The 14,793-nt window shown below is 33.6% G+C and overlaps 1 protein-coding gene across 1 annotated transcript in view; it reads left to right on the forward strand.

The window, feature by feature from the left end:
* LOC127698596 (hemicentin-1-like) overlaps positions 1-14,793 on the forward strand; it is a 213,465-nt gene that overhangs the window by 24,749 nt on the left and 173,923 nt on the right. Inside the window, exons 3-4 of the mRNA XM_052202108.1 lie at positions 5,096-5,407; positions 6,093-6,404. Of these exons, the coding sequence (XP_052058068.1) occupies positions 5,096-5,407; positions 6,093-6,404 (624 nt within the window). The remainder of the gene's footprint in view (positions 1-5,095; positions 5,408-6,092; positions 6,405-14,793) is intronic.

A 14,793-nucleotide genomic window follows, 5' to 3' on the forward strand; every position in this document is an offset into this window, starting at 1 on the left:
TGAAACGTTTTTCACGACAAAGGATAGACAAGACTGTTACCGATATAAACAACACAGACATTGAATAATTAAAAAGCATAAAGAACAACATGTAAAACTAAAGCAAGAGCAACACGAACCCCTTTAAAACAAAACTAGGGGTGATTGAATGAATTAAGCATTCAAGAAAGTTACATGCCTGTGCAAGTTTAAATGCATTAAAAGAAAAAAAACTTTTATTAATAGCAGTTGTGTACCATTTCTTAGATTGTACTCACCTAGTCTGTTTTTAGCTATTGTTATTATTTAGTGTCCATTGTTTGCCATTTCTTCGTTCTTTACTTTTTATAAATCTTTTGTTTTAATTCCTCCTGAACATTTGGAAATTTGCTTGGATAAAATCCTACTTAGTAGTTTGCACTTTTGTAAATAAATGCAATGCAATTTCCCATAGGAACTCCTTTTACGGCAAAAACTGTGTCACTTTTACTATGAAGTTTCGTAAAAAATTTATATCCTAGAATGGAAAGTTCATTTGCACTACTAATTTTTCAAAGGTCAAAATATCGGGTTGTGCGGCATTTTTCAAAATTTATATGCGTCGAACTTCTAAGAGTTTTAACTTATACTAAAATTCTGTATTACCCCTCCCTTCACTTTGGGTCTTCCTTCGAATTCGATTTAGCCGCGATTCATGTGTATTTATACTGGTAACATTCCAAATTTATGTCTCTACGATATGAAACATAGAGATCATATCCGGGAACCAGTAGGTAAACAAAACAAAATGTCTATGAATATTATATATATCCCCAAAATAGGCGTGGTTTGTGAAACAACTGTATTTACAAAGTGCAACCTAGTATGCATTTGTTACAAACTATTATTTAAATCGCTAATTTTGAAATTATATATGATTTTTCAGCCAACTAACAAACATTTACTAGAATTAGAAAAAGAGCTAAACTAATTGAATAGTACAGGAGAAATTACCATTTAGTGTCTTCAAATTACAAATGTGTTCAATTCATACAGGATTATTTAATCTGACTGAACCATTTTTTACATTTTTTGGAAACAAAAAGGCAGTTTTCATCCCCCCCCCCAAAAAAAAAATTGTTAAATTCTATCCATACCTTAAGTTTCAGTCAAAGGTTTTCTGCTGTAATGTCATTTCTAAATAAAAAGTATTCTACATTCCAGACTAAGACTAAAAGACAAATAGAGTTGGTCCTGCGTTGTTTCGTAAAACAGAATGGCCTGGGAGGGATAAATCATACTTTATAAAAGATCACTTTGAGTCAAACAAAAAATTCTCTGAAACTGGCATTGTCAAGCACATCTTGATTGACAACATATTTGTTATATTTGGAGGACGTGTTTTTCAACAAACAATTGACATTCCCATGGGAACCAACTGTGCTCCTCTTCTTGCCGACTTGTTCCTTTATTCATATGAGACTGACTTCATACAGGAACTTCTTATGAAGAAAGAAAAGAAGTTAGCAGTATCCTTTAACTTCAGTTTACGCTATATAGATGATGTTCTCTCACTAAATAATTCTAAATTTGGTTATTATGTTGAAAGCATCTATCCTATCGAACTTGAAATAAAGGATACAACAGATACAGTTAGTCTGCCTAATATCTTGACTTACATCTAGAAATTGACAATGATGGTCGGTTGAAAACAAAACTTTACGACAAAAGAGATGATTTCAACTTCCCAATTGTGAACTTTTCATTTCTATGTAGCAACGTTTCAGCAGCGCCTGCAAAAGGAGTATATATCTCCAAGTTGATACGATATGCCAGGGCTTGTATTTCCTATCATGATTTCCTTGATAGAGTGTTGCTGCTCACAAGAAAGCTCTTAAACCAAAAGTTCGAAGTGGTGAATTTGAAATTGTCCCTTCGTAAATTTTACGGACGCCATCACGAGTTAGTTGACGGTTATGGAAAATCCGTTTCACAGATGACAATAGATATGTTTCAATTGTCATAACTACAATCCCGTCTACTTTTCCCCTAATTAGACCTACGGAATAAGACTTATCACCGGGTGTGTACTAACATTAGCAACACGACGGGTGCTACATGTGGAGCAGGATCTGCTTACCCTTCTGGAGTACCTGAGATCAAACCCAGTTTTTGGTGGGGTTCGTGTTGCTCAGTCTTTGATTTTCTATGTTGTGTTTTGTGTACTGTTGTTTGTCTGTCTGGTTTTTTTTTATTTAGCCATGGCGTTGTCAGTTTATTTGCGACTTATGAGTTTGAATGTCCCTTTGGTATCCTTCGCCTCTCTTTTACAGTGATTTATAGTTATTGTTACCTATCAGTTAATCCAAGGGGAACTGTAGGTTTCCGCCAGTAAGTTCATCAATCTAAAGTTTTCTGCAATTTTTGCATGGATCCTTAAGTTATACAATATGTCTGTAAGTTGTATGTGTGAAAATACAAGTTGTTTGGCAACTAGAGAAATTGCATGAGCTACAATAAACGTTTTAGTTTTTTCCCTCCAAAGTAAATAACGATTGGTACTACAAAAGTATATCATTATGTTTGAATTTTGTTGTAGTAAAATATGCCTTCCTAAAGCTTAAGTTGGACATTTCAATTATTATCAGTCAGAGTCAAAGGTATAAAAGAGAGAATTAAAAAATAAAACATTGGTAGAAGGATGTAGGAACTTAGGGGACGACCATTTGATATTCTGGGGGGGGGGGGGGGGGGGGGCAGGAGGATTTGTTTTGGATCGGTTATTTATTTTTGTAAACTAAGAGGACAGATTATTTATTTTCTGCTCTGTTGAAGCAAAATTTTTCATTTTCATTAAAACAAGGGACTGATTATTTATTTTCATAACTATATTAATAATGTTTGAAAACATACAATTTTTAAATTCATTTTTTATTATAAATAATACATGTACAGTCAAGTCATTAATGTACCATTTAATCAGAATTAATCATCATCCTCTGCGGAAATGAATCTTCTGAATTCTAAACTGCATATACATGTATTGCATACATACACGGTATTAGAGTTGGGCTGTGACTAGCCTCTTTTAAAAGTATTGGCAAATATATGTACGCCGAGCGGAGCGAGGCCAAAAAATTTTGAAGGGTTTTGAAGCCGCTGAAGGCCTTAAGAAACTATAGAACAAATGATGCAAAATCGTGCTTTCTGGGCGTTCCCAGACCCTTTCTTATTGAAGTTATTCTGAAAACGCAAGTTCTGTTTTAATAATTTTTTGACAATATTTTGGTCTCAAAGCAAAATGTATAGATTCAGCGTAAGACTTAAGTTTTTATGGACAACATCAAAAGACCAATATGAAGAATAAAGTAAAAATGTAATTCACATAGTAAAGTATGTGGCTGCTGGTTTTTTTTGTTTTTTTTTTTGTTGTTGTTTCGGCATGCAGATTTTAAATCTTTTATACCTGTAAATTATATGGGGTTTTATTCAAATTAAGTTAAGAGGGGGCTGATTATCAGTGATATAACTAGGTCAAGTAATTTTTAATAACACATTTCAATTACAACTTGATGTAGCTCTTAACTGGGATACAATTTAAAGTAGTTAAGTTGTAAAATTAGCTAAAAAATCTTAAATAAAATAAAACTCATGATCAAGTTGAAAACAAAATTACTAAATCACAAAAGGAATGCAACACTAAGAGAATACAGAAGGGCAATCAATGAACAAAAGACAAATTTAAAGAAACATTGATCCCGAAAAAACAGGTTCTACGTCCAAGGGAGATCAGAACTTGCTTCTTGCAAACACTCGCTGTGAAAACAATTTGATATGAAGACAAGCTTTTGGTTTTAAAATTTCCTACATAAAGGCATTTGCCTCAATGTAGTTACAGCCCTGTAATAAAAGTGAGGTAAGTGTTCCTGAGCCAATATACCTCAAGTTAAATGAACCCCATTTTCAGACATTTCAAGTATATTTAAATAATATTTATACCTTTATTATTAAAAGATTTGGGAAGTGTTTCCCGAATTTTTTTGAAAAAAAGATGAATTTTATGAAGAATCTGGTGCCACCTCATACTTTCGAATAGCATTTATAAAATGGCTTAAAGACCTGCCGAGTTATTCATTTTCAATACCATTTATTTTTGTGATTATCAAGGCAGAGTTATTTATTTTCAAAATCCTCCAGTCCTGACCTTCAATGCTAAGAGGATAAATAAGTTAAAAAAAACCTTGAATTTTCAAAGAAAATGGAATGTTAGAAAAAAGGGTCTATAAATAAAGGCAATAGTAGTATACCGCTGTTCAATAGTCATAAATCGATTTAACTGAAACAAATCCGGATCACAAACCAAAACTGAGGGAAGCACATCAACTATAAGAGGAAACAAAACGGAACAACAGAAACACTGAACTGCTACAAAAACAAACGCCAACATACATAAAAACGGACTATGTTTGAAATTACATTTTATTTAGTTGAGTCTCCTGATGTATCTTTTCAATCATTTTCAATGTAAAATCAGGAAATGATATATTAACATGGCATTTTTATTAATTATAGCTGTACCCACTTTTCACGTTCAACAACCATCCTATTCTGTTACTACTGGTAGTTCTGTAACCTTGGTGTGTACTGTGACCTCTACACTAACTGTCAATAATGTTTACTGGCAAAGAAATGTTGGTGGTACAGTAACAAGCATCACCTCCTCATTTAACACAACATATTTTGTACTGAAATGCCTCATTTTATTCTTTAATGCACTAAAATAACAAAATAAACAGAATAAGAGGTTATGTTATGCAGTAAAATGATTTAATTAGTTTCAGTACAGTATTAAAACAATATTTTATCTTAATTTGACCAAAAGTCTATTTCCAGCTATTGTTGTGTGTCATTGTAATTAGATTTTGCACTTTTTCATTTTCTCTTCAATTCTATTTGGCAGTCTAAACAAAACTTTGTGGGATTATTACCGGTAATGAAAGAATTTTTTAGAATTTATTTTGTCAGATAAAAACACATCCACCAGAGGCCATGTTTTGAATGTCTAAACTCCACAAAAACTTCATTTCACACGAGGTAAAAAATTCCTATAAAATGCAATGTTTTCGTTCTGTTACAGCTGTTCCAACAGTGACCATTACACAGACATTCTACTCAGTCAATTCAGGAAGTACTGTGACCTTGGCATGTACTGTATCGTCCACTACAACTGTAACAAGTGTTACCTGGCAGAGAACAGTCAATAGTGCTATCACTACAATTACATCCAATACCAACACCAACAAATACAGCGGCAGTACTTCATCTACTCCATCACTAACCATATTCAATGCAGATTCAAATGATGCTGGAACATATAGATGTTTTGCTTCAAACAGTGCTGGAACAGGACAGAGTGCTAACATAGCAAGTCTGTCTGTTACCACAAATAGTAAGTAATGTTAATATTTATTCTGTATTATTTTACGTCTCGAAAAAGCATATAGCAATCTATTACTGTAAATGCCATAAATATTGCGTGCACTTATTATTATGATTTTTGAAGAATGAACAAAAATGCTCAAGTTATTATTTTTGCGATTTTAGGAAAAAATGTGCATACAGATATATGTATGAAATATCAAAGCGTGAGTTCTTATTATTGCGATCATCACCCAGTCTCATTATTCACATTAATAAAAACCTCGCAATAATTTCTGAATAGATAGTATCCAGATTTAGTTCTGAAATGCCCCATTTAAACCTCTTCTGCAAAACAGCATTATGAACAGAAATTGAGATGATTTTGTGCAGTAAAATGATTTAATTAGTTTCAGTTCAGTAGAATTTAAAACAATATTTTATATTGGCTTGACCAAAAGTCTATTTTCCAGCTATTGTTATGTGTCATTGTAATTAGATTTTGCACTTTTTCATTTTCTCTTCAATTCTATTTGGCAGTCTAAACAAAACTTTGTGAGATAATTACCAGTAATGAAAGCATCTTTTAGAATTTATTGTGTCAGATAAAAGCACATCTACCTGAGGCCATGTTTTGAATGTCCAAACTCCAAAAAATCTTTACTTCACACAGTGTCAAAAATTCCTATAAAAATAAATGTTTTGTTCTGTTACAGCTGTTCCTGCAGTGACCATTACACAGACATTCTACTCAGTCAATTCAGGAAGTTCTGTGACTTTGGCATGTACTGTATCGTCCACTACAACTGTAACAAGTGTTACCTGGCAGAGAACAGTCAATAGTGCTATCACTACAATTACATCCAACACCAACACCAACAAATACAGCGGCAGTACTTCATCTAATCCATCACTCACCATATTCAATGCAGATTCAAATGATGCTGGAACATATAGATGTTTTGCCTCAAACAGTGCTGGAACAGGACAGAGTGCTAACACAGCAAGTCTGTCTGTTACCACAAATAGTAAGTAATGTTAATATTTATTCTGTATTATTTTACGTCTCGAAATAGCATATAGCACTCTATTACTGTAAATTCGAAAAATATTGGGTATACTTATTATTGTGATTATTTCGAAGAATGGACAAAAATGCTCAATCAATTATTGTGATTTTATGACAAAATGTGCATAAAGATATATGTATGAAATATCAAAAAGTAAAATCACAAAAATACTGAACTCCGAGGAAAATTCAAAAAGGAAAGTCCCCAATCAAATGGCAAAATCAAAAAAACAAACACATCAAACGAATGGATAACAACTGTCATATTCCTGACTTGGTACAGGCATTTTCTTATGTAGAAAATGGTGGATTGAACCTGGTTTTATAGCTAGCTAAACCTCTCACTTGTATGACAGTATATCAAAGTGTGACTTCTTATTATTGCGATCATCACCCAGTGGCGTTATTCACATTAATAAAAATTCGTAAGGGTTCCGCGGAACCCAGTGTCTCGCCTACTTTTGCTGTTAGTCGCAGGCTCAACAAAAATGGGGAAATAATTATTAAAAATTTTCCTCTAGATACTATCTTTTGAATGTAAGAAGCTTCTGTTCAAGTTTGGTAAGAATCCAGGATGGTTTATGAATCTAATAAATGTTTTAAAAACTTTAACTGCTGACTGTATGTAATGTTAACTGGAAGAAAAAATAAGTCCATTTATAAGTAATATACGGAAAAACAGGATTTTTCTTTTTACAAAATTTCCTTCTAGATACTAGCTTTTGATCATAAACAAGCTTCTGTTCAAGTTTGGTACAAATCCAGGATAGTTTAAGAAAGTTATTAAAATTTTGAAAACTTTAACCACAGAGTGAATGTAATGTTAACTGGCAGAAAAACTCCATTTATAAGTAAAATAAGGAAAAACAGGATTTTTTTTTAACAAAATTTACTTTTGAATACTATCTTATGATCATAAACAAGCTTCTGTCCAAGTATGGTACAAATCCAGGATAGTTTAAGAAAGTTATTAAAATTTGAAAAACTTTAACCACAGAGTGAATATTTGTGGACGCCGCCGACGACGCCGACGGAATGTAGGATCGCTATGTCTCGCTTTTGCGACAAAAGTCGCAGGCTCGACAAAAACCTCGCAATAATTTCTGAATTGATGGTATCCAGATTTAGTTCTGAAATGCCTCATTTTATCCTTTTCTGCACAAGAGCATTATGAAGAGAAATTGAGATATGAGTATGTGCAGTAAAATGATTTTATTAGTTTCAGTCCAGTACATTATTAAAACAATAGTTTATCTCAGCTTAAATAAAAGTCAATTACCAGCTATTGTTGTTTGTCATTGTAATTAGATTTTGCACTTTTTCATTTTCTCTTTAATTTTATTCGGCAGTTTAAACAAAACTTTGGGGGATGATTACCAGTAATGAAAGAATCTTTTAGAATTTATTTTGTCAGATAAAAACACATCTACCAGAGGCCATGTTTTGAATGTCCAAACTCCATAAAAACTTCATTTCACACGAAGTAAAAAATTCCTATAAAATGCAATTTTTTCGTTCTGTTACAGCTGTTCCAACAGTGACCATTACACAGACATTCTACTCAGTCAATTCAGGAAGTACTGTGACTTTGGCATGTACTGTATCGTCCACTACAACTGTAACAAGTGTTACCTGGCAGAGAACAGTCAATAGTGCTATCACTACAATTACATCCACTACCAACACCAATAAATACAGCGGCAGTACTTCATCTACTCCATCACTCACCATATTCAATACAGATACAAATGATGCTGGAACATATAGATGTTTTGCTTCAAACAGTGCTGGAACAGGACAGAGTGCTAACACAGCAAGTCTGTCTGTTACCTCAAATTGTAAGTAATTTTGTTATTTATTCTGTATTATGTTATGTTTAAAAGTAGTTCTCTCTATTATCTATATTTAGTACTGAATTTCTCATTTTATCCTTTTATGCACTACAATAACATTTAAAAAGAATTAAAGGTCATTTTGTTCACTAAGATGATTAAATTAGTTTCAGTTCCACAGAATAAAAAAATATATATTTCATCTCAACTTGACCACAAGTCTTATTTTCAAGCTATTGTTGTGAGTCATTGTAATTAGATTTTGCATATAGAAGGGATAATTTATGAAAGGATCTTTTGTTTATTGTGTATATATCCTCGTCTCATGGGTTTTGTGCTATTAAGAATGCATTGTGACATCACAATTACCATTGAAAAAGCATGCATAGTACGAATTCATATGACATTCGAAAACATATGATCTGACCATAAAATCATGGCCACCAGAAGAAACGCTGTTGTAGATTTAATTGGTGTCCTCTTGACTTTTCAAGGTGTTGTTGAATGACTTCATTTATGCAAAAGATATAAAAAGTTTTTGTTTTTAAATGTTATAGACTAGTTTATTACTTAATTTGATTTTAGCTTAAATTGATAATGATGTTGATGGTTTGGTGTTTAACTTAAAGGTCACTTTATTAGCACCTCTCATTGGATATTAGTAAGCAAAAGCAATTGATTGATTGATTGGTGTTTAATGCCACTTTTAGTACTATTGTGCTATTTTATGGTGGTCAGTTGTTATTGGTAGAGGAATCCAGAGTCCCTGGAGAGAACCACTGACCTTTGGTAGGAAAACTGACAATCCTAATCAATTGAGATTGAAGTCGAGCGCACCTGCCATATGAGGGATTCGAACTCACAACCTTGGTGTTGACACGGATAGGCTAATGAAATTGCAGTTCCACTACTTAGACCACTCGGCCACAAAGGCCCCCAGGAGCAATTGAAGATCTGATTTTAATATGATGGATTCCTGTGGCAGTTCTTGAATTTGATGGAGTGATTCCAAAAAATGTGCTTTTTTAGGATGGTATTTTTGTTGACCAAATTAATGTACCAAGAAAGATAACTCTAGTTACTTTGTTACGAACTCTTTTGTTTTAAAGATGCTGATTGTCTCTTTGATAAATAAAATGGTGTAATTAACATGTGTTTAGGTGTAATACCACCATTGATTTTCCCCTATTAGTCTTTGTTAAATTTGCACTTTTCAAAAATTGTGCAGAATTTATCTTTGTTTCAAATAAAGAAATACTTGGCATGAGTAAAGTTTTATCCTGTCCAGTACTATAGAACAAATTTCACAAAACATTTCATTGCATATAAGAAAATAACCATCACTGGAAGTTAACCAATCAAATTTTCCCCCTGTTTTAACCTGTGTACAAGCTTTAGTAACCATGTAACCTCAAGTTTCCAAAATATTCTATAGAAACCCCAAATAAAAAAATAATGGTGCTTTGAAATACCCAAGATATATGTTTATGACCCAGAAATGTTTTACTGCAATGAAATGTAGGATCAATTACCTACAACTGTCAAATTCAAGGGAATATTTTTTTTCGACCTATTTTCGTATGCAACCGGATGTGACGTACTATGATTTGGTGATATTACACCTTTAACAATGGTAGCAGAACGTACATGAATTTAAGAGTTAGTGAATCCAGTGTAGTTGTCAAGAGTGTAAAAGAACAATAATATTGGGTGTAAAAAGTATATCTGTCATAATAATCTGATCCCCTGAGGGTTTTATATGCATAGAAGTTCCAGAAAAATAGAAAAAAAAGGAGAAAAGTAAAAAGTATAATGGCAACAAGAATTAATCTACCATCTTTCAGCAAATCAAAATCATATGAACTCTACAAACAACAGGAATTAATAGTATGGAGTGAAATTACAGATTTAGGTAAAATGAAAAGAGGCATAGCAGTTGCACTCACTTTGCCAGAGGATGATGAAAAAAAAAATCAGAGAAAAAGTATTTGATCAAATTGATCTTGAAGATCTGAAAAAAGACACTGGTTTTACTACATTGGTAGAATTTCTGGATAAGCATCTTGCTAAGAATGACCTTGCTGACAGCTTGGAAAAGTTTGAAGATTTTGAAGATTTCACAAGACCTGAAGGTCAGTCAATTCATGAGTATGTTGCTAAATTAGACAGCAAATATAGAAAAATGAAAAGAAAAATATGAAATTACCATCAGAAATCTTGGCTTTTAGATTGTTACCTAAAGCGAATACCACAAAAGAGGAAAAGATGCTAGTCTTGACTGGAATGAACTATGAAAATAAATTTACACTTTATAAAGAAGCAAAACGGCATTATAAAAAATTTAAGGGAGAAGGAGGTCAAGTGAAAGATATAGGTCAGAGTATAAAAATTGAACCAACCTTTTTAGCTGAAAACGAGGAAGCTTTGTGGGCGGCAGGTTATGTTAAACGGGGTAACAGCAACAGTTATAAGCGTGGAGGGCAATATAGTAGAGGTGGTGGACGTGGACAAGGATTTCAGTCATCACAAAGAGGGGCAAAGAATCTAAACCCAACAGGACCAGATGGAAAACCTTTAACATGTAGATCTTGTGGCTCTTGCAGGCATCTTGTTGCAAAATGTCCGGATAGCTGGGAAAATTTGTCAAAAGTAAATATTATAGAAGAGGAAGAACACGCTGTTCTATTCACTATTTACCAAAAGCAAGACATTAAACAGCTAGGAAATGATGCTCGTAATTGTGCAGTATTGGACAGTGCATGTAGTAGTACAGTATGTGGAAAAACTTGGCTCAATAGTTACATTTCTTAACTGAATGAAGAAGATCGAGAAAAGGTTGTCAATCGCAGCGGACATAAAGTGTTTAAGTTTGGAGGAGGGACAAGACGAAATCAGTTGGAGAGTATGATTTACCAATTTGTATGGTTGGTGAGCAAGTGAAGCTGAAAACTGATGTGGTTGACTCAGATATTCCTCTCTTGCTTTCGAGGTCAGCTATGAAAGAGGCAGGAGTCAAAATGGAATTAGAGAATGACACAGTAATGATAATGGGAAAGGAAGTATCATTGAACCTAACATCATCAGGGCAGTATTGTATACCCATAGATAAAACAGAAACATTGAAAGTAGAAGAAGTAAACACGTCAGGTTAGATGAATTGAATGTTTCGAAAAGGATATCAGCCTTATTGAAACTTCATCGTCAATCCACCAAAGAAACGTCTTGTAGGATTGCTGAAAGATGCTGGAATTTGGAAAGAAGAATATGACGAGGACCTTTCAGAAATTCAATCTAAATGTGAACTCTGCAAAATGTATGCTGTGACACCACCAAGGCTGGTAGTCTCAATGCCTATGGCAAAACAATTTAACGAAAAAGTTACTATAGATTTGAAACAGTATAAGGACCGTTGGATTCTACATATGATAGACATGTGGTCAAGGTATACAGTGTCCGTCTTTATAAATAGAAAGAAACCTACTAATGTAATAGAGCCATTAATGAAGAACTCGGTATGAATCTTCGGAGTAATGGGAGCACTCATGTCTGACAATGGAGGAGAATTTAGTTCTTATGAGATGAGGGAGGTAGCATCTTTTTTAAATGTTAAAGTATGTACAACAGCTGGAATGAGCCCATACCAGAATGGACTTTGTGAACGTGTACATGCTATTACTGATATTATGCTGATTAAACTTGAGGCTGAAAACAAAAATGTAGGATCAGGAACACTTTTATCATGGGCAAATATGGCACGGAATTCACTGCAAATGTGGAATGGTTTCAGCAGTCACCAGTAAGTTTTTTGGTAAAAATCCTCATTTGCCAAATTTGATGCAAGCACAACTACCAGCGTTAGAGGGAACAACTAGTAGTGAGGCATTTGCCAAACATTTGAATAATTTACATGAGACACGGAAAACATACATTCAGACTGAGGCAGATGAAAGAATCCACAGAGCTTTGCGGTCAAAAGTAAGAGCAGCCGAACAAGTATATGAGAATGGTGACATGGTGTTTTATAAAAGAGAAATGGAAGAGCGTTGGCTAGGACCGGGGAAAGTGGTTTTCCAAGATGGAAAAATTGTTTTTGTCAGAAATGGCGGAGTATTTGTCAGGGTATCCCCAAACAGATTGTGCAAAAATAAATACCAATTTTGGGAGAAAATACTGAACAAGATAACATAGCGTTGAAGAATAGTGATACTATTATTGGCAAGAAACTTAAAGAACCAACTATTGCACAAAAGAAATCCCTTGACATTATTGCAGAAACTATAACAAATGCACAAGAGGATTTATCTCATGAAGCAACAGCCGTCAGTCATAACTTGAATCTTATAAAGAAAGATGATAACATTCGATATAAACTACCAGGCTCAGATGAATGGGTAAGTACAAGTGTGCTTGGAAGAGCTGGAAAAGCAACAGGAGGTAACAAAACATGGTACAATGTGAAAGATTATGTAAGCGAAGAACAAAAAAAGTGTAGACTTGGGCAGTCTAGAATGGAATGTTTTAGAAGACCTAATCAATGACATTGAAGTTCATACAACTGGTGAAGTGGATCAGACAGACAGTGACATTACAAAGCAGCTAGAATTAGAAAAGCTGAAACAATTTAACACTTATGAGGAAGTTGAAGATGGTGGCCAAAAGACAATTTCTACTAGATGGGTGATTACAAATAAAAATGGAAACACTAGAGATAGACTAGTAGCTCGGGGTTTTGAAGAACAATCTTTCATTCCTAAAGATAGTCCTACAATAGAAATAGGATCTATTAGAATATTCCTTACATTTGCTGCAAGCAAGAAATGGACAATAAAAACTACCGACATCAAATCAGCATTTTTACAAGGAAACAAATTAGAACGTCCATATTAAACCTCCAGTTGGAAGTGATACACCAAAAGGATTCATTTGGAAACTTAAACATGGATTGTACGGACTAAATGATGGAGCTAGGCAGTTCTATGTAAGTGTTAAAGATGAACTCTTAAATTTAGGATGTAGACAATCAAAACTTAATCCTACTTTGTTAATCCTGACAGTTTAGGGATCTGTCCAAGGTATTTTCTGTTGTCATGTAGATGACGTTCTTCATGCAGGAAATGAAGAATTTGAAAAACTGATGGAAAAATTATGGAAGACGTTCATAGCAGGAAAAATTAAAGAAGAGGATTTCATTATATTGGTTTCATGATAAAGCAAAACAATGAAGGTATACAACTAGATCATTCAATAGACATGGAAAAACTAGATCACAAACACATAGAGCCACAGCGTGCCTTTCAGAAATTAAAACAACTTACCCAAGAAGAGCAGAAAGATTATCACAGAATGGTAGGGCAGTTGAACTGGGCAGTGCAAGGATCAAGACCAGATTTAGCCTTTGAACTTGTTGATTTAAGTACTAAACTGAAAAGTGCATTAGTATGTGATCTTCTACGTGCTATTAAAAACATTGGAAAGTTAAAGGACATAAGGCCTATTCAGTTTTTCCCATCATTATAAGGAAATGTAACAGAAGACTGGGAAATTTTTGTTTTTAGTGATGCAGCTTTAGGAAATATTAATGATGGTGAAGGGAGTACAGGAGCTCACATTGTTTGGATAAAAGATTGAATTGGAAAATTTTGTCCCATTTCATGGCAAGCCATCAAGATTAAAAGGGTAGTTCGGTTTACTATAGTAGCGGAAGCTTTAAGTTTACAAAGATGGATTGGAAACAGCTTTATATTTTCGAAAAATCATTGAAGACATTTGTTGAGGAACAAATTATACCTATTACAGCTTTTATTGACAGCAAAAGTGTTACTGAGGAACTAAAATCAACCAAATTGGTAGAGGCTAAAAGGTTGAGAATAGATATTGCAGCTATATGTGAAATGATACAACACAATTATGTTGAGGTAAAATGGTGTCCAGGAAAAGTTCAGCTTGCAAATTCTATGACCAAAAGAGGAGCTTCTGGCATTGAACTTTTAAATGTGCTGCAGAAAGGACAAATGCCAGAAGAATTTGTGTGAAAACAGTAATATAATTTTACTTTTGCATTTTTAATTCTTTATTTGGAAAAGGGGCAGAATAATCCCCGTGATCTGAGGACAGTCTAATCCAATGACGATCACTTCAATAATACATTTTACTTCTTTGTTTTCGGAAATGGGGCAGAATAATCCCCGTGACCTGAGGATAGTCTAATCCAATGACGGTCACCTCAAAAAGTATTTTGTTATTTTATCATGTTCATTCAGCTAGAGAAATATCATAAAAACTGATTCATGTTACAAAAGAAGACATTTTGATTAATGTTGATGACCAAATTAATGTACCAAGAAAGATAACTGTAGTTACTCTGTAAAGAACTCTTTTGTTTTAAATATGCTGATTGTCTCTTTGATAAATAAAATGGTGTAATTAACATGTGTTTAACAATGTTAGGGGAAGGTAATGCAGGCTAGCTTTTTTTTTGTAATGACTTATTCATTATAAGATTTCTTAAATTTTATT

This window comes from Mytilus californianus, unplaced genomic scaffold, assembly GCF_021869535.1.
Source record: "Mytilus californianus isolate M0D057914Y unplaced genomic scaffold, xbMytCali1.0.p SCAF_4, whole genome shotgun sequence".
Lineage (NCBI taxonomy): Eukaryota > Metazoa > Mollusca > Bivalvia > Mytilida > Mytilidae > Mytilus > Mytilus californianus.